Source organism: Salmo trutta, chromosome 11, assembly GCF_901001165.1.
Source record: "Salmo trutta chromosome 11, fSalTru1.1, whole genome shotgun sequence".
Lineage (NCBI taxonomy): Eukaryota > Metazoa > Chordata > Actinopteri > Salmoniformes > Salmonidae > Salmo > Salmo trutta.
This window is the reverse complement of record NC_042967.1, coordinates 5,966,922-5,985,312: the sequence shown is the minus strand read 5'-3', so window position 1 is coordinate 5,985,312 and position 18,391 is coordinate 5,966,922. Positions and strand designations below refer to the sequence as shown.

Sequence of the window (18,391 nt, the reverse complement as noted above, 5' to 3'; positions counted from 1 at the left end):
AGCAGCTTGTACAATCGTCTTTAAACCTCCCAACAATGACATCATTCACTGCAGTCTAAAATATGAGCAGGCAAGGAGCTTTAAAAATGTTTTGCAACCCAATACTATGTTCATAGATGTAAACAAATGTATGTCCTCTGTCAAAATGATCTCCCTCCTCTTGTTGCAGAATCTTTGAGGCCCGGAGGGGAACGATACCAATGGATACTGAAAGTCAAGTAAACATAACTCCAATGGAGGATTGGGCAAATTCTTCTAGACTTGCTTGTGAATTCTCAAACTGCCGCAACAACTTTCCAGACCTGGAGGACAGCACAAAGCTGGTGGGAGTGCAAGTGATCCTCATCTTGGCTTACAGTACCATCATACTGTTCGGAGTCATCGGAAACTCCCTGGTGATATATGTGGTGTACAAGTTCAAAACTCTGCACACCGTCACCAATTTTTTCATTGTGAACCTGGCTGTGGCGGACCTGCTAGTGAATACTCTATGTTTGCCCTTTACTTTGATCAATACTCTCCATGGGGAGTGGAGGTTTGGCCAGGCATTGTGCTTCATGCTGCCCTTCTCCCAAGGCATGGCCGTGCACGTTTCCACCATCACGCTCAACATCATCGCCCTGGACCGCCACCGGAGCATCGTCTACCACCTGGAGACCAAGATGTCCAAGGAAATGTGCGCCGCTGTCATCATCATGACGTGGGCCATAAGCGCAGTTCTGGCCAGCCCGCTCGCCATCTTCCGGGAGTACGGGACGTTTGACCTTTCGCCCGAGCAGTCCATTCAGGTTTGCACGGAAAAGTGGCCAGGGAGCGGCATGGACGGGACCATCTATAGTATCTCCATGCTCCTGCTCCAGTACTGCCTGCCGCTGGCCATCAACTCCTTTGCCTACATCCGCATCTGGAGTAAGCTGAAGAACCATGTGAGTCCGGCAGGGAGGAACAACCGCCACCAGCGCAAGAGGAAGACCACTAAGATGCTGGTGATCGTGGTGGTGGTGTTTGCAGTGAGCTGGCTGCCTCTCCACGCCTTCCAGCTGGCCATTGACATTGACAACAGTGTCTTGGAAATGAAAGACTTCAAGCTGCTATTTACCATGTTCCACATCGTGGCCATGTGCTCAACCTTCGTCAACCCCATCCTCTATGGGTGGATGAACAACAACTACCGGACTGCGTTTCTGTCTGTGTGCAAGTGCAGCCAACCTGTCAATTCTGGGTCGAGGAACACCATGAGCAGAAAGACACTGAGGGAAAAAGACTTGAGCGATACAGATTTCAAAGCGACAAAAGTCTGAATTCATAATATCAACTCTGTCTGTTCTGTGCAACCTACTGTAAGGGTGAATTATGGATAAAACATTACGCTTTTTTACATTTGTTTATTGTCGAAAGGTTTAGTGAAGAACCAAGTGTGTTCAAATTGTGTAAATGATCAATTTCATGCAAGTGCCAAATGCATTGCTGAATTGTGCCATTGATATTTAAGAGCTTTTGAAACTGCTGTTTAAAACTTGCTGTTTTTTGATATGCCTCTTACAACGAGCTATTTTGGCCACATGCAAGTGTTGACATTTAAATGCTGATCGTGGGACGAAAATGTTACATTGCCTTTGTGAATGCTACCATAGTAAATTATGTTGCTAATTAACGATCAGGTATTTTTCTTTCCAAATGGATTCTGAGGTCTTATTTTGATAGATGTGCTTTAAATCACAAGCTGAAGTGTAAAACAACATATTAGTTCAGAAGGCAGGTTGTCATTTATTGACACCTAATAGTTGTAAACTCAGCATGTAATGATATAAACTGACTAATCAATTTAATCAAGCTTTGTGTCAGTGCTGACATTTCCAAATTCAAATCAAATTTTATTTGTCACATGCGCCGAATACAACAGGTATATAGACCTTACCTTGAAATGCTTACTTACAAGCCCTTAACCAACAATGCAGTTTAAGAATTAGAGTTAAGAAGATATTTACTAAATAAACTAAAGTAAAAAATAAAAAGTAACACAATAAAATGATATAACTATAAGGTGGCTATATACAGGGGGTGCCGGTACCGAGTCAATGTGCGAGGGTACAGGTTAGTCGAGGTAATGTGTACATGTAGGTAGGGGTAAAGTGACTATGCATAGATAATAAAACAGCGAGTAGCAGCAGTGTAAAAACAAAGGGGTGGGTCAATGTAAATAGTCCGGGTGGCCATTTGATGAATTGTTCAGCAGTCTTACGGCTTGGGGGTAGAAGCTGTTAAGGAGCCTTTTGGACCTGGAGAACCCAGGTGAACGCTATGATCCCTTATTGATGTCACTTGTTAAATTAACTTCAATCAGTGTAGATGAGGGGGAGGAGACAGGTTAAAGAATGATTTTTAAGCCTCGAGACAACTGAGACATGGATTGTGTATGTGTGCCATTCAGAGGTTGAATGGGCAAGACAAAACATTTAAGTGCCTTTGAACGAGGTATGGTAGTAGGTGCCATGCGCACCAGTTTGAGTGTGTCAAGAACTGCAATGCTGCTGGGTTTTTCACACTCAACAGTTTCCAGTGTGTATCAAGAATGGTCCACCACCCAAAGAATTTCCAGCCAACTTGACACAACTGTGGGAAGCATCGGAGTCAACATAGGCCAGCATCCCTGTGGAACACTTTTGACAACTTGTAGAGTCCATGCCCCGACAAATTGAGACTGGTCTGAGGGCAAAAGGTTGTGCAACTCAATATTAGGAAGGTGTTCCTAATGTTTTGTACACTCAGTGTATATTGCAGCTCTGGCACAAACAAATATATGTACCCTATATTATTAGACAGTCCATGAGAGATCCGGAACCCCTCCGTCGCCTTTGGTTGCAGCAAACTGTCTAATTACCGCTAGTGTATGTCCTCACTAAATTTCTGGATCATTTAAGAGGCTGTCCTTTCTTCCTGTTTCTTAGTCCATCACCACTGTTGTATTGCGGGGATCGGTTCAATGCCTCTGTTTTTAGTAACTCATTCATGGGCCATTCAGCACGTAAGCCAATAATGGTTTATCAGGCTGTCGAAAGTTATTGACCTGCGGCTTACAGAGAGCGGACCTGGGGGAGCTACCCCCCGTTCTAAATCAAGTCTGAAGGATATGAGCAATGGGGTTTAAGACTTATGTCATTTTCCTTTTGATTCGGTCTCTGTTCACTACGGAATTACATTAGGATGCAAACAGTGAAGTTGATGACTAACTGCTCGGCTTTCCACCCATCTAACATTTTGAAGTCAAAGTTTATGAACCATGGACAGAATGGGAGTTATAGGCTAGTATGAGTATTTGTGAAACAGCATCAATATCAAATGCCCATTTGACATTTTCTCATGACAGATAAACATAAAAAAAAGTATTTGATGACATCACATGCTGACAGTAGCATGAAATAACAGTATCAGTTACATCAGTGAAAGAATTCATGTCTGAAGGTCAAAGATATGTTTCCGGGACACATCAGAGAAATGAGTATGGATTCTGTCAAACAATGGGGGTTCTTACTTTCTGAAATTAATAAATAGACTAAAGTTGGCAGGAGTAGCTAAGAATAAGTGTCCTGATGACAACAACACCTTACAACTGTCTTTCTGCCAGACAGACGGGTAACGGACAAGAATGAAAGCCTCAAGACATGATGAGATGTGAGTCATGAGTCGTACAGTCCCACATAGCCCCCCACTGATTGACATGTTATGGCTAGCAGGGTATACAGAGGGACAATGTGCTCATCCGCCATCTGTGTAACCATAAGGAGTTAAAGGGGGGGGGGGGGGGGTCACACTTTACTTGGATAGTCCGGATAGTCCATCTGTAGATGCTCTACAGATCGTTATACTATCAACAAACAATCTACTGATAAGCAACTGCTTGCTAGGGCTACGGTTGGGGTAAGGGTTAAGTTTAGGGTTAGGATAAGGGTTAAGGTTAGTAGATAGTTAGTTGACATGTTACTAATAGTCCATCTGTAGAGGCTCTACAGACTATCCAAATAAAGTGTTGACTCAACGGGTGGGTTTCCATCGGACTTATTGGGTCTTTGGGTGCAAAATAGCAAACACTATAATGCTAGGCCTGACTATAAACAAGGGAATCAAATGGAAAAGCTCACCAACTGGATTGTAATGCCCAGTGCATGCTTATTAGCCGTGTTAGTATGAATGGTGCATAAAGCAGACTACATACTACCAACATAAACTGTGAGGACCCCTTCAATGTTTGGTTAAACCTTCATGTTTTTTGAGGTCTAATAGATCCTAATAGAGAGGTGGTTCAACAACAACTCCCCCTGCTGTCCATAAATATCCTTACCTTCTCCAAATGAAATGACACAGGGCATGTGCTGCACCCCAGCCACAAATAGAGCTGGGATGATACCAGTATCGCAATATTTTTTTTAGATGGCAAAAATTCAAACATGAGGCAGATCAATGTCTTTGGTTCTTTGAAAACCTTCTGTATGAATGACATTTTATTTGTGTGTCATATCGCCAATTGGCAACCCATCCCTTATGGGATTAAGTGACACATAAACCAACATTAGAATAACTCACTGTGGTAATAAAATGATCATTCTTCTTCTAGTGTTCTCATCGCATAAAGAGAGACAAAATGTAAAGTAAAAATCTATACATAATAGTAAATAAGGTTATCCAAACAAGAATTATATCTCTAGAGCAGTACAATAATGTACATACATACACACTGTATATATACACACATACATACATACATACATACATACATACATACATACATACATACATACATACATACATACATACATACATACATACATACATACATACATACATACATACATAAACATAGAAACGGAAGGCATTTGAACCCAGTCTGGCACAAAGAGAAGATTCTTATGGGAGACAAGCCTATACACAATCTTTATATACACTCGTGCCATTTACCACATAGAAGCTGAATATTTTTACAATTTAATTATAGGTAGCCCTTTTCTTTTATTCCAGGCTTTATCTAAATATTCTGCAAACGGAAATACACAATGAACAAAAAAACATTCCAGTTTAACCTCATCGCTCAGCCACATAATGCCATGCCATATCTGGTGTGTTTTATGGAATAAGTCGTGGTAGAAAGGACAATAGAGGATAAAATGAGTTTCATTCTCTATTTCTTCGAGGTCACAATAGTTACAGTCTTTCCTCTTCCATTTCACCACAATACCTGTTTCAATACGCAGAGGCAATATCCCTGATCTTACCTGTTTCAATACACAGAGGCAATATCCCTGATCTTACCTGTTTCAATACGCAGAGGCAATATCCCTGACCTTACCTGTTTCAATACACAGAGGCAATATCCCTGATCTTACCTGTTTCAGTACGCAGAGGCAATATCCCTGATCTTACCTGTTTCAATACGCAGAGGCAATATCCCTGATCTTACCTGTTTCAATACGCAGAGGCAATATCCCTGATCTTACCTGTTTCAATACGCAGAGGCAATATCCCTGATCTTACCTGTTTCAATACGCAGAGGCAATATCCCTGATCTTACCTGTTTCAGTACGCAGAGGCAATATCCCTGATCTTACCTGTTTCAGTACGCAGAGGCAATATCCCTGATCCTACCTGTTTCAATACGCAGAGGCAATATCCCTGATCTTACCTGTTTCAATACGCAGAGGCAATATCCCTGCAATCTCTTGCTTTTAGGTAGGTTATACATAATATATCTCTCACACACAAATTCACCCTTAATTAAACAAAAGGTTCTCAATTTGGGTTTATAATTAATCTCCTCCACCCATTTTTTTTCTCATATTGTATCATATCTATGTCTCCCTTAATTTGGTTTTCGTACAGATGTTCACTGTCAGAATGTTGAAAAAGGTCAGATATTTCAGTTGCCCAGGCTCCCCCTTACGGATAGATCCCACTGAAAAACGTTACTAACTATTCTGGCAGTTGGCATATCTAACAGTCTATTCCAAAGTCTCACGCCTTCCATCTCACCTCACAGGGTTCCCAGCGCACTTGTGGACACCTAAAAAGTAACGTACTGCTCTGTTATGGACATGTTCATTTAAAAAAATACCTCTTAGCACCCCACACTCCTGCTGAATAGTCCAGAACAAGACACGCATGTCTGATACAGTTTGGAATACGCAAAATAACCAATATCTTTGAGTGTTTTTGTTTTTCCTATAACTCCCCCAACAGCTCTACTCGCTGACTTGGCCAGGGCAGATGTTCCATATAGAAAGGTAAAATGTTCATCAATAAAAAATCCCAAATATTTATAATTGCTAGTAAACTCAAGAAAAACACTGAAAAACACTTCTCTTAGTACCTGGTTTCTAAAAGTCATTATCTTTGTTTTTGTCTGGTTGATCATGAGTCTCCATCTTTTACACCAATTGACTGCACATAATAACATGTTCTGCAGGTCTTGTTCTGTTTCTGCCATCTAAATAATATCATCAGCATACAAAAAGATACTTAGCAAAAAGAAACTTAGCATTTCATCATCATATCTCACTCCAATATATAACTGTTTAATTTAAATTGTCAAATAATTTATAAACATAGCAAACAAAGTCGGTGATAAGGCGTCTCCTTGTTTTACACCCGAGGGTGTGGGAAACCAATCTGTACGATATTCATTAACACTCACACAAGCAATTGGTACTATGTAAAGAGACTGGATTGTGTGATCAAATTTCCCATCAACCCCGGTCTTTAACCAACTATAGGCTGAGATATCCCTATTTACAAAATCAAAAGCTTTCTGGAAATCAATGAAACATGCAAAAGTAGGCTTCTCTTCGTGTAATCTATTTCTGATTATTGTACAGACTGAGAAGATATGATCTATACAGGCTCTGGATTTACGAAAAACATTTTGTTCTTCCTCCAGAATGTTCTGATCCTCCAAAAGGTCATGAGCCTATTGTTGAGGATGGATGAATATAATTTATAAACAGTACTTAATAAACTTATGCCTCTATAGTTCAGGGGCACTCTCGGGTAATTTTTTGAAGATTTGGGAATGGGATTCAATATAGACTTATACCAAGTGGATGGCAGTATACTGTACTCAAAACAAATTTGGAGCAAATCATGAAGGACGTCAATTAATTTAGGGGATTTTAAAACTTCATTAGGCAGTTCATCAATGACAAACGCATTCCCATTTATTGCAGCGTCAATCACCTTCTTAACTTCTGTCACAGACAGCTCCTCATTTAAGTACGGGTTACATACAGTAGCAGTCAAAAGTTTGGACAAACCTACTCATTCAAGGGTTTTTCTTTATTTTTACTATTGTCTACATTGTGGAAAAATAGCAAAGACATCAAAAATATGTAATACCACATATGGAATCAAATAAACTCAGCAAAAAAAGAAACGTCCCTTTTTCAGGACCCTGTCTTTCAAAGATAATTAAGGTCACAGTTATGAAAACTTAGGACACTAAAGAGGCCTTTCTACTGACTCTGAAAAACACCAAAAGAAAGATGTCCAGGGTCCCTGCTCATCTGCGTGAACGTGCCTTAGGCATGCTGCAAGGAGGCATGAGGACTGCAGATGTGGCCAGGGCAATAAATTGCAATGTCCGTACTGTGAGACGCCTAAGACAGCACTACAGGGAGACAGGACGGACAGCTGATCGTCCTCGCAGTGGTAGACCACGTGTAACAACACCTGCACAGGATCGTAACATCCGAACATCACACCTGCGGGACAGGTACAGGATGGCAACAACAACTGCCCGAGTTACACCAGGAACGCACAATCCCTCCATCAGTGCTCAGACTGTCCGCAATAGGCTGAGAGAGGCTGGACTGAGGGCTTGTAGGCCTGTTGTAAGGCAAGTCCTCACCAGACATCATCGGCAACAACGTCGCCTATGGGCACAAACCCATCGTCGCTTGCCAGACAGGACTGGCAAAAAGTGCTCTTCAATGACGAGTTACTGTTTTGTCTCACCAGGGGTGATGGTCGGATTTGCGTTTATTGTCGAAGGAATGAGCCTTACGCCGAGGCCTGTACTCTGGAGCGGAATCGATTTGGAGGTGGAGGGTCCGTCATGGTCTGGGGCGGTGTGTCACAGCATCATTGGACTGAGCTTGTTGTTATTGCAGGCAATCTCAATGCTGTGCGTTACAGGGAAGATCCACGTCCCTCATGTGGTACCCTTCCTGCAGGCTCATCCTGACATGACCCTCCAGCATGACAATGCCACCAGCCATACTGCTCGTTCTGTGTGTGATTTCCTGCAAGACAGGAATGTCAGTGTTCTGCCATGGCCAGCGAAGAGCCCGGATCTCAATCCCATTGAGCAAGTCTGGGACCTGTTGGATCGGAGGGTGAGGGCTAGGGCCATTCCCCCCAGAAATGTCCGGGAACTTGCAGGTGCCTTGGTGGAAGAGTGGGTTAACATCTCACAGCAAGAACTGGCAAATCTGGTGCAGTCCATGGGTAGGAGATGCACAGCAGTACTTATTGCAGCTGGTGGCCACACCAGATACTTTCGATTTTGTTCAGGGACACATTATTCAATTTCTGTTAGTCACATGTCTGTGGAACTTGTTCAATTTATGTCTCAGTTGTTGAATCTTATGTTCATACAAATATTTACACATGTTAAGTTTGCTGAAAATAAACACAGTTGACAGTGAGAGGACATTTCTTTTTTTGCTGAGTTTAATAAGCAAAAAAGTGTTAAACAAATCAAAATATATTTTTTGTTTTTGAGATTCTTCAAAGTAGCCACCCTTTATCTTGATGACAGCTTTCCACATTCTCTCTTCATGAGGTAGTCACCTGGAATGCATTTCAATTAACTGGTGTGCCCTGTTAAAAGGTGGAATTTATTTCATTCTTAATGCATTTGAGACAATCCGTTGTGTTGTGATAAGGTAGGGGTGGTATACAGAAGATAGCCCTATTTGGTAAAAGTCCAAGTCCATATTATGGCAAGAACAGCTCAAATAAGCAAAGAGAAATGACAGTTCATCATTACTGTAAGACATGAAGGTCAGTCAATGCGGAAAATTTCAGTCGCAAAAACCATCAAGCGCTATGATGAAACTGGCTCTCATGAGGACCGCCACAGGAAAGGAAGACCCAGAGTTACCTCTGCTGCAGAGGATAAGTTCATTAGAGTTACCAGCCTCAGAAATTGCAGCCCACATAGCTTCACAGAGTTCAAGTAACAGACATCTCAACATCAACTGTTCCGAGGAGACTGTGTGAATCAGGCCTTCATGGTCGAATTGCTGCAAAGAAACCACTACTAAAGGACACCAATAATAAGAAGATACTTGGTTGGGCCAAGAAACACGAGCAATGGACATTAGACTGGTGGAAATCTGTCCTTTGGTCTGATGAGTCCAAATTTGAGATTTTTTGGTTCTAACCGTCGTATCTTTGTGACACGCAGAGTAGGTGAATGGAGGTTCTCCGCATTTATGGATCCCACCGTGAAGCATGGTGGAAGTGGTGTAGGGATGCTTTTCTGGTGACACTGTCTGTGATTTATTTAGAATTCAAGGCACACTTAACCAGCATGGCTACCACGTCATTCTGCAGCAATACGCTTTCCCATCTGGTTTGCGCTGAGTGGGACTATCATTTGTTTTTCAACAGGACAATTACTAACACACCTCCAGGCTGTGTAAGGGCTATTTGACCAAGAAGGAGAGTGATGGAGTGCTGCATCAGATGTGGGAACTCCTTCAAGACTGTTGGAAAAGTATTCCAGGTAAAGCTGGATGAGAGAATGTCAAGAGTGTGCAAAGTTGTCATCAATGCAAAGGGTGGCTACTTTGAAGAATCTCAAATATAAAATATATTTTGACTTGTTTCACACTTTTTTGGTTATTACATGATTCCATATGTGTTATTTCATAGTTTTGATGTCTTCACTGTTATTCTACAATGTAGAAAATAGTAAAAATAAAGAAAGAGTAGGTTTGTCCAAACTTTTGACTGGTACTGTATATAAGAGGGTTCTAACATTGTATTTTCCATTTTAGTTCTCAGGGAACATATGTCTTTGTACAAAACTAGCAAACCCCTTCTCCCACTCCTTAAGTACCTGTATAATATCAGAGTTCAGCCCCTGTATTCTTTTTTTTGCATCAGAATATATAATATCACAAAATGTTTCATTCCACACATCTAAATCAAATGTTGTTTCTTGGCATCTTTGCAGAGTTTCGATGAGTTCCACCACAGCTCTACATGCCATTTCAGAACATAGAAAATCATTTGGCACATTTCTTTTCTTACATTTAGGCCTATGTGGGGTATGTATCTTTTGCCCCATGTGATGCACAGTAATACCTGCTTGAGAAAGTTTGTGGCCTACAGAAAATATCATAAATAAAAGAGAATGATCAGGAATTCTACTTTTTTTTCTCCAATTAAGTCAAAACATCCACATTCTACAACCATCTGTGGGGGTAACACCTTAAATTCCAAACAAGTTTGTAGACGGTTGTGGAGGGTAACTATATATTCCACCACAGCTTATTCCTTTGCCAGATATGGATGTAAAGTTATCGCTTAAGGGGCATATCCTTCCATTAATGATATACATTTTAGAGTCTCGAAGGAATTCTAATAGGGTATCCCCATGAAGATTAACAAAGTAATCCAAAGCAACACGCGATGTAATATCATCAATATCGTCATCTAACCTCCGAATTCGACTCTTACGACTGTTAAGACCCCCACATATGTAAAATATTGTGTGCTTTAGCTTGGAAAATAAACAATTGTGACTCTGGATGACACCATTATGTTTGTTTCCAACATTAGGGATGTTTTCCTAAAGAAGTTAAATCCGCTTTGTGTTTTGTTTTCTTGTCACATTACTGACGAGTATCGTAATACTTGTATTGTCCTGGCCCTGGCCACAAATATCCTTGATATGCCATTTATCTAAAAACTATTATAAATGATAAATAACACAGACAAAATATTTTGAAAAGCATAATATAAAATCAGGGAATTAAAATCTGCACAGTGCATATGGTACATGACCTTGTGAAGGGCATATTGTTGGTAAAGTGATGCAGAGAGCTCTACGGTAAGCTACAGTATGCTTCACCTCTCCTGACCCCTCGTGGTATGGGAGGTAGAGGTCAACATCCAGTCTGCCTGGCCCACTAATCCTGCTTCAGTCTCATTCATTCTGACTGATGATGTTTTTGTACCTCTGGGCTCTCTGCTCCTCCTCCTCGAAACGCTTCCTTATATGAACAATTGCCTCTCCGCCTACACAGTCCAAAGAAGAAGAAAGAAGAGTCTTTCAAGACATAGTTATGAGCTCCAGGAAGACTAGTGGCGACGTCTCTACTTTTAACATTTTAATCTTCTGTCAGCTAAATATATTTAATAATCGTATACAAATCGACACAGTAGCTAGATGTTCAAACATTCTTTTGCATTCTGAATTACCCTGAATGAAAATGAATAACCTATTCAATAAACCTGAATTACATGACAAACTGTTAAAATGCACTCTTTTTAACCTTACCTACAGGGCCATCCAGCATTTCTCTGGTCATAGGGCTGCTGTTCAGAGGCTGCCTTGGACTCTCTTGCTGCCTGGCTCCACTATCACTAGCATCAGTCACCACATGTGACCCTGCTAATATCCTGGTACTGGCGACGGGGCTCCTCTCTCTCAGCTGCAGCAAGATACTACTGCTGAGCTCGATGTACTCCTGGTGGAGCTGCCGCACCTCCTGCTGAAGCAGGTCTTTCTCCTTCTGCACCGTGAGCAGGCAGCTTTCCAATATGGCCTGCTCTTCCCTCAGCTGCTTGGCTCCGCCCTCTGCCTCCTCGCCCCTCTTGACGCTTTGTTTGAGGTTCTCTCGTAGAGTCTTGTTCTCCTCTTTGAGATTGGCAACGGCACCCGACAATGCCTTGCGCTCTTTCCCCACGCTGTCCAGGATGCTTTCGGCCGGGTGTTTGTTGCCCGACGAGACCGGAGGGCTGCCGTCCCTAGTTGTGCTCCCCTCAAGGGAGCTTCTCCTCCTGGCCCCCAGCCAATGGAGCTTGGCCCAGCTCATATACAGCTCATTCGTGAGGTGGCTGACCTCCCTTGCCAGCGAGGCCATCCGGTCCTCCAGCTGCCCCTTCTCCTGGGTGAGCTGGGTGCAGAGATCGTTGGCCCTCTCCAGTTGAACCCGTACCCTGTTGTCACGACCACCTTCTTTAGGCTCCTGAGCCAGGCTGGGATCCCTGGATCTCTCCCCTGCCTGGCTCCCGGCCGCAAGAGCGTCGACGAGTCTGTGGTTCTCTGCGGCCTGCTGCTTGTTGAGCTTATTCAGGGTTTTATTCGAGGCTTTGAGGGCCTCATACTTTGGGAGGATCCTCTTGAGCTCGCGGACGCACTCCTTGCAGTAGTCCTCCGTCTTCCGCAGCTTCCTCTGTAAGTCCTGTTTCTCTTTCTCCAAGTTAACACACCTGTCCTCTAAGGATAGGCTCTCCATTTTGAGCATCTCTCAAATACTAGTCTCCTCTATCTTGGATGGTGTATCTTGCCTCTGACTTTCTGGGTATGTTTTGGCCATGTTGAAAGTGACAGGGTGTGTATTGAGTTTGGAGGTGGGACTGTGAGTGTGACCACCAGCCATTTTCTGTGAATTGTTGCCACTTGTTGAGCCTGAGACATTGTGATTGGTTGAAAATGGGCGGTCTTGTGCCTTGTTCTCTCTTATCTTCTTGTTGAAGCTGAGGTTGTCCTCCTCCAGTGATACCAGAGCGTTTTTCAGTCTGTCCACCGTATTCTCCAAATCGACTATCATCTCAGATTTGTAATCTGTCTCGAGAGCTCGGTCTCCTGAGCCACTACGTCTTGGGGAGCAGTCAGAGTCGAAAGCCCTCGATGAATGCCTGTAGGATGCTCTATGCGTCTCTGATTCATTTGTTTCTTTCATCAATTAAACATTGTTCAACTTTTCTGAAGATATCCCTGATTTGCTGTTACAATTATGAAGAAGAGGCTGTGTTTTCTTCATGTGCTGTGAAACTGGTGTGGTCCACTCAACCTGAAACGAGTGCAAGGAATGAGTGAGAGCCGTGTTGCGTTCATTTAACCATGACCCATAAAGTCAAAAATAAAATATTCTTGTGGGTTTAACACAGATTGTACATACAGATGAAGTCGGAAGTTTACATACACCTTAGCCAAATACATTTAAACTCAGTTTTTCACAATTCCTGACTTTTAATCCCAGTACAAATTCCATGTCTTAGGTCAGTTAGGATCACCACTTCATTTTAAGAATGTGAAATGTCAGAATAATAGTAGAGAGAATTATTTATTTCAGCTTTATTTCTTTCATCACATTCCCAGTGGGTCAGAAGTTTACATACACTCAATTAGTATTTGGTAGCATTGCCTTTAAATTGTTTAACTTGGGTCAAACGTTTTGGGTAGCCTTCCACAAGCTTCCCACAACAAGTTTGGTGAATTTTGGCCCATTCCTCCTGACAGAGCTGGTGTAACTGAGTTAGGTTTCTAGGCTTCCTTGCTTTTCAGTTCTGCCCACAGATGTTCAATAGGATTGAGGTCAGGGCTTTGTGATGGCCACTCCAATACCTTGACTTTGTTGTCCTTAAGCCATTTTGCCACAACTTTGGAAGTATGCTTCGGGTCATTGTCCATTTGGAAGACTCATTTGCGACCAAGCTTTAACATCCTGACTTTTGTCTTGAGATGTTGCTTCAATATATGCACATAATTTTCCTTCTTCATGATGCCATCTATTTTGTGAAGTGCACCAATCCCTCCTGCAGCAAAGCACCCTCACAACATGATGCTGCCACCCCAGTGCTTCACGTTTGGGATGGTGTTCTTTGGCTTGCAAGCATCCCCCTTTTTCCTCCAAACATAACGATGGTCATTATGGACAAACAATTCTATTTTTGTTTCATCAGACCAGAGGACATTTCTCCAAAAAATTACAATCTTTGTCCCCATGTGCAGTTGCAAACTGTAGTCTGGCCTTTTTATGGCGGTTTTGGAGCAGTGGCTTCTTCCTTGCTGAGCGGTCTTTCAGGTTATGTCGATATAGGACTCGTTTTACTGTGGATATAGATTATTTTATACCTGTTTCCTCCAGCATCTTCACAAGGTCCTTTGCTGTTGTTCTGGAATTGATTTGCACTTTTCGCACCAAATTACGTACATCTCTAGGAGACAGAACGCGTCTCCTTCCTGAGCGGTATGACGGCTGCGTGGTCATGGTGTTTATACTTGCGTACTATTGCTTGTACAGATGAACGTGGTACCTTCAGATGTTTGGAAATTGCTCCCAAGGATGAACCAGACTTGGAGGTCTACAATTTTCTTTCTGGTGTCTTGGCTGATTTCTTAGATTTGCCCATGATGTTAAGCAAATAGGCATTGAGTTTGAAGGTAGGCCTTGAAATACATCCACAGGTACACCTCCAATTGACTCAAATTATGTCAATTGGTCTATCAGAAGCTTCTAATGCCATGACATAATTTTCTGGAATTTTCCAAGCTGTTTAAAGGCACAGTCAACTTAGTGTATGTAAACTTCTGACCCACTGGAATTGTGATACAGTGAATTATAAGTGAAATAATCTGTCTGTAAACACTTGTTGGAAAAATTATTTGTGTCATGCACAAAGTAGATGTCCTAACCGACTTGCCAAAACTATTGTTTGTTAACAAGAAATTTGTGTAGTGGTTGAAAAACGAGTTTTAATGACTCGAACCTAAGCGTATGTAAACTTCTGACTTGAACTGTACATATTCAGCAGCCATTCTTTATTAGCCTACTCTCCAACAAGTAGGCCTAGCATAAGGAACACTAAGTCTTTCATCAGTCTATATTCTGGATAACACTCATCGAACAATGTCATTACATAAAAATGTCTACCGTAAATTCCGGACTATAAGCCGCAACTTTTTTCCCAGCTTTGAACCTCGCGGCTTAAACAATGACGCGGCTAATATATGGATTTTTCCCGCTTTCAATTTTTTTTTTCTAAAAAAATAACACATTCTGTGACATTCAGTTTTTTGGCGACATGAAGCTTTCATTAGACCAATGAAATTGCCCAACGGGTTAAGGTCAAACAACTTTTTTTTACTGTTTAGATTAAATCGAGCGCTCTCAAACTTCCCATCATTCTGATTACGGTAGTCATTTTGTCACCCTCATCATGGCAAAGACACGGAGAAAAGCATGTGATGCAGCTTTCAAGTTGAAGGCGATTGATCTGGCTGTTGGAAAAGGAAATAGAGCTGCTGCACGGGAGCTTGGTCTTAATGAGTTGATGATAAGACGTTGGAAACAGCAGCGTGAGGAATTGACTCAGTGCAAAAAGACAACTAAAGCTTACTGCTAATTTTTTATTTTTTGTTACAAGCCGTGTTTCGTTAAAGCCTATTTATTTTTGTTACAAGCCGTGTTTCGTTAAAGCCTATTTATTTTTGTTACAAGCCGTGTTTTGTTAAAGCCTGTGTAAAGTTCATTTGTTTCAATGTACCGGTAGGCACCTGCAGCTTATAGACATGTGCGGCTTATTTATGTTCAAAATAATATATTTTTTTTAATTCAGTGGGTGCGGCTTATATTCAGGTGCGCTTAGTCTGGAAATTACGGTAGTTCAAATGCAGAACATGATATGTCCTCATTATTAACATTCAACCTTGTTGCCTTCTCTAGGAGACAGAGGGGCCTCAGGTGTGCAGGAGCTTCGCCTTCTCATGCTGATCTCTGGGGTGATAGCTGGATTGCAGCACGTTTGGACCCTGAACCAAAATGGGCCTGATTTTACATTCACTGACAGGAACCTAAAACATTAATGAGCAGGGCTTATGTTGGCATGTGGACTAATATGTTGTTGAGTTGTGTTCTTACACTGGTACAGTCATGCTCTATGAGAGATGTATGACTGCGCATGTGCGAAAATAAATAAAGTGCATTTTCCCCCGTTCTGGTTAAAACACCAATGATGAACATGTGTGTTTATTCCTCCGTTAAGTAAACCGGTATTCCTGTCCTGAAGATGTCAGCACCATCAGGTTATGGGCCCAGGAGGGAACATGGAAGCCGATGGAATAGATTATATTTCGACGGAGATTAAAAAAACTACGAGTTACGGGAGACAAAGTTTTTGGGGCACTTGCGTTTGCTTGGGCTAAAGGCCGCCATATTGAGCGGGGATGAAGATGAAGAAGACAGAGAGAAAAATGAAGAAGCCTACGCCGAATTGATACAGGTTTTGGATGATAAAAGCCTTTCCCTGATAATGAGAGAAGCAGCAGATGATGGGAGAAAAGCGTTGAAGATATTGAGGGAACATTATGCAGGTAAAGGGAAGCCACGTGTGATTAGCCTCTACACTGAACTAACTTCTCTTCAGAATGCCGCTGACGAAAGTGTTATGGACTATATCATTCGTGCTGAGACGGCTATTACAGCACTGAGAAATGCTGAAGAGACTTTAAGTGACGGGCTGTTGATTGCAATGATTCTGAAAGGTTTGCCCGAATCATTTAAGCCATTTGCCATCCACATAACGCAGAGTGACCAGCCGACAACTTTTGGCAAGTTCAAAACCAAGTTGAGGAGCTATGAAAGCACCGAGAAGTTTAGAGCCATTTCCACTGACGACAACGTGATGAAGGCAAGTAACATTAAAGTTAGCTGGCCAAGAGGGAGAGATAAAGGGACCGAGATAACTTGCTTCAACTGTGGCCAGAAAGGGCACAAGGCCCGGGAATGTACCGTTACTGGAGAGCGCAAAGAACGGAGACAGTGGTGTAGTTTTTGCAAGAGCTCCACTCATACTGACGCAAATTGCAGACGAAAAAGAAGAGACAATGTGAAACAAGCAACAGATGCTGAAAGCCACACATTTGCATTCAGAATAAGTGACTGTCAGGTTAGTGGACTGAAACAGAAAGGGCTGATGGTTGATACGGGAGCAACGTCACATATAGTCACGGACATCGGGAAGTTTAAGGAGTTTGACGAGACTTTCAAACCGGAAAAACATTCCGTGGAGCTGGCTGACGGAACAAGAATGAATGGTGTCGCGGAAAGGAGAGGTGCAGCGGAGGTTTACCTGAGAGACAACATGGGTCGTCGGGTAAAAACAACGCTGACGAAGGCGCTGTACGTGCCGTCGTTTCCACAGGACATTTTCTCTGTTAAAGCAGCGACAGCCAACGGAGCTTCAGTCAACTTTCGACAGGGGTGTAACAAGCTCATCCACAAGAACGGCACCACTTTTGACATCGAGGAGTACGATAGACTTTACTATCTTAACACTGTAAGTGATGAAAATGATGATGGATGTCATGGGTGCTATGATATTCACACATGGCACAAAATTCTTGGCCACTGTAATTTTGAGGATGTGTCAAAGTTAGAAAATGTGACAGAGGGAATGAAAATCACAGGTAAGATTGACAAATCTACCCTCAACTGTGAAATCTGCACTCAGGGAAAATTTGTTCAGAGCAGAAACAGAGAGCCTGATGAAAAGGCAAAAGCGGCTCTTGAGCTTGTGCACACTGATTTGGCTGGCCCTATTGAGCCAGAGGCGAAAGATGGGTTCAGATATACTCTAGCATTTACGGATGATTATTCAGGGGCAGTTTTTGAGTATTTCCTAAAAGCAAAGAGTGATACTGTAAAAGCTACAGAGAAGTTTATTGCTGATGTGGGAAAATAAAGTGTGTCAGGTCAGATAATGGCACAGAGTTCACAGCCAAAGAGTTCCAGTCACTGCTCAGTAAGAACGCCATAAGACATGAAACTTCAGCCTCTTACTCACCCCATCAAAATGGGACCGCTGAGAGAAATTGGAAAACACTGTTCGAAATGGCAAGATGCACGCTACTTGAAAGCAACCTACCAAAGAACTTGTGGACATATACTGTAATGACTGCTGCAGTAATTCGCAATAGGTGTTACAATAAGCGTGTAGGACAGACTCCACACTACATGTTTACTGGGAGAAAGGCTGATCTTTCAAAGATGAAAGAATTTGGATCTGTTTGCTATGCATATAGACAGAACAAGAAAAAGTTAGACTCAAGATGTGAAAAGGGTATTTTTGTCGGGTATGATAAAAATAGTCCAGCATACCTAGTCTACTACCCAGACACTGGGAAAGTTCTTAAAAACAGATTAGTCAAGTGTGTTACAAAAGGTGTAGTCGAACACCAAACTCAGACAGATTTGGAAATCAGTGATGATCTTCATGGGGAGAGATGTGAAAACCCCATGCCGAAAGCCAAGATGGCAGATCAAAACTCAGAAGAGATACAAGATGTGCAAATTGAGACTTCAGATGGTCAGAGTCCACGCTATCC

The 18,391-nt window shown here is 42.2% G+C and overlaps 1 protein-coding gene across 1 annotated transcript; it reads left to right on the top strand.

Moving 5' to 3' along the window:
- The first annotated feature begins 200 nt into the window (after positions 1 to 200).
- LOC115202031 (neuropeptide Y receptor type 2-like) lies at positions 201 to 1,301 on the top strand. Its single transcript, XM_029765887.1, has one exon. The coding sequence runs from the start codon at positions 201 to 203 to the stop codon at positions 1,299 to 1,301; it is 1,101 nt and encodes a 366-aa protein (XP_029621747.1).
- Positions 1,302 to 18,391: the final 17,090 nt, after the last annotated feature.

Coding starts and splice junctions, on each gene's coding strand:
- LOC115202031 (XM_029765887.1), top strand. CDS start 201: ATGGATACTGAAAGTCAAGTAAACATAACTCCAATGGAGGATTGGGCA.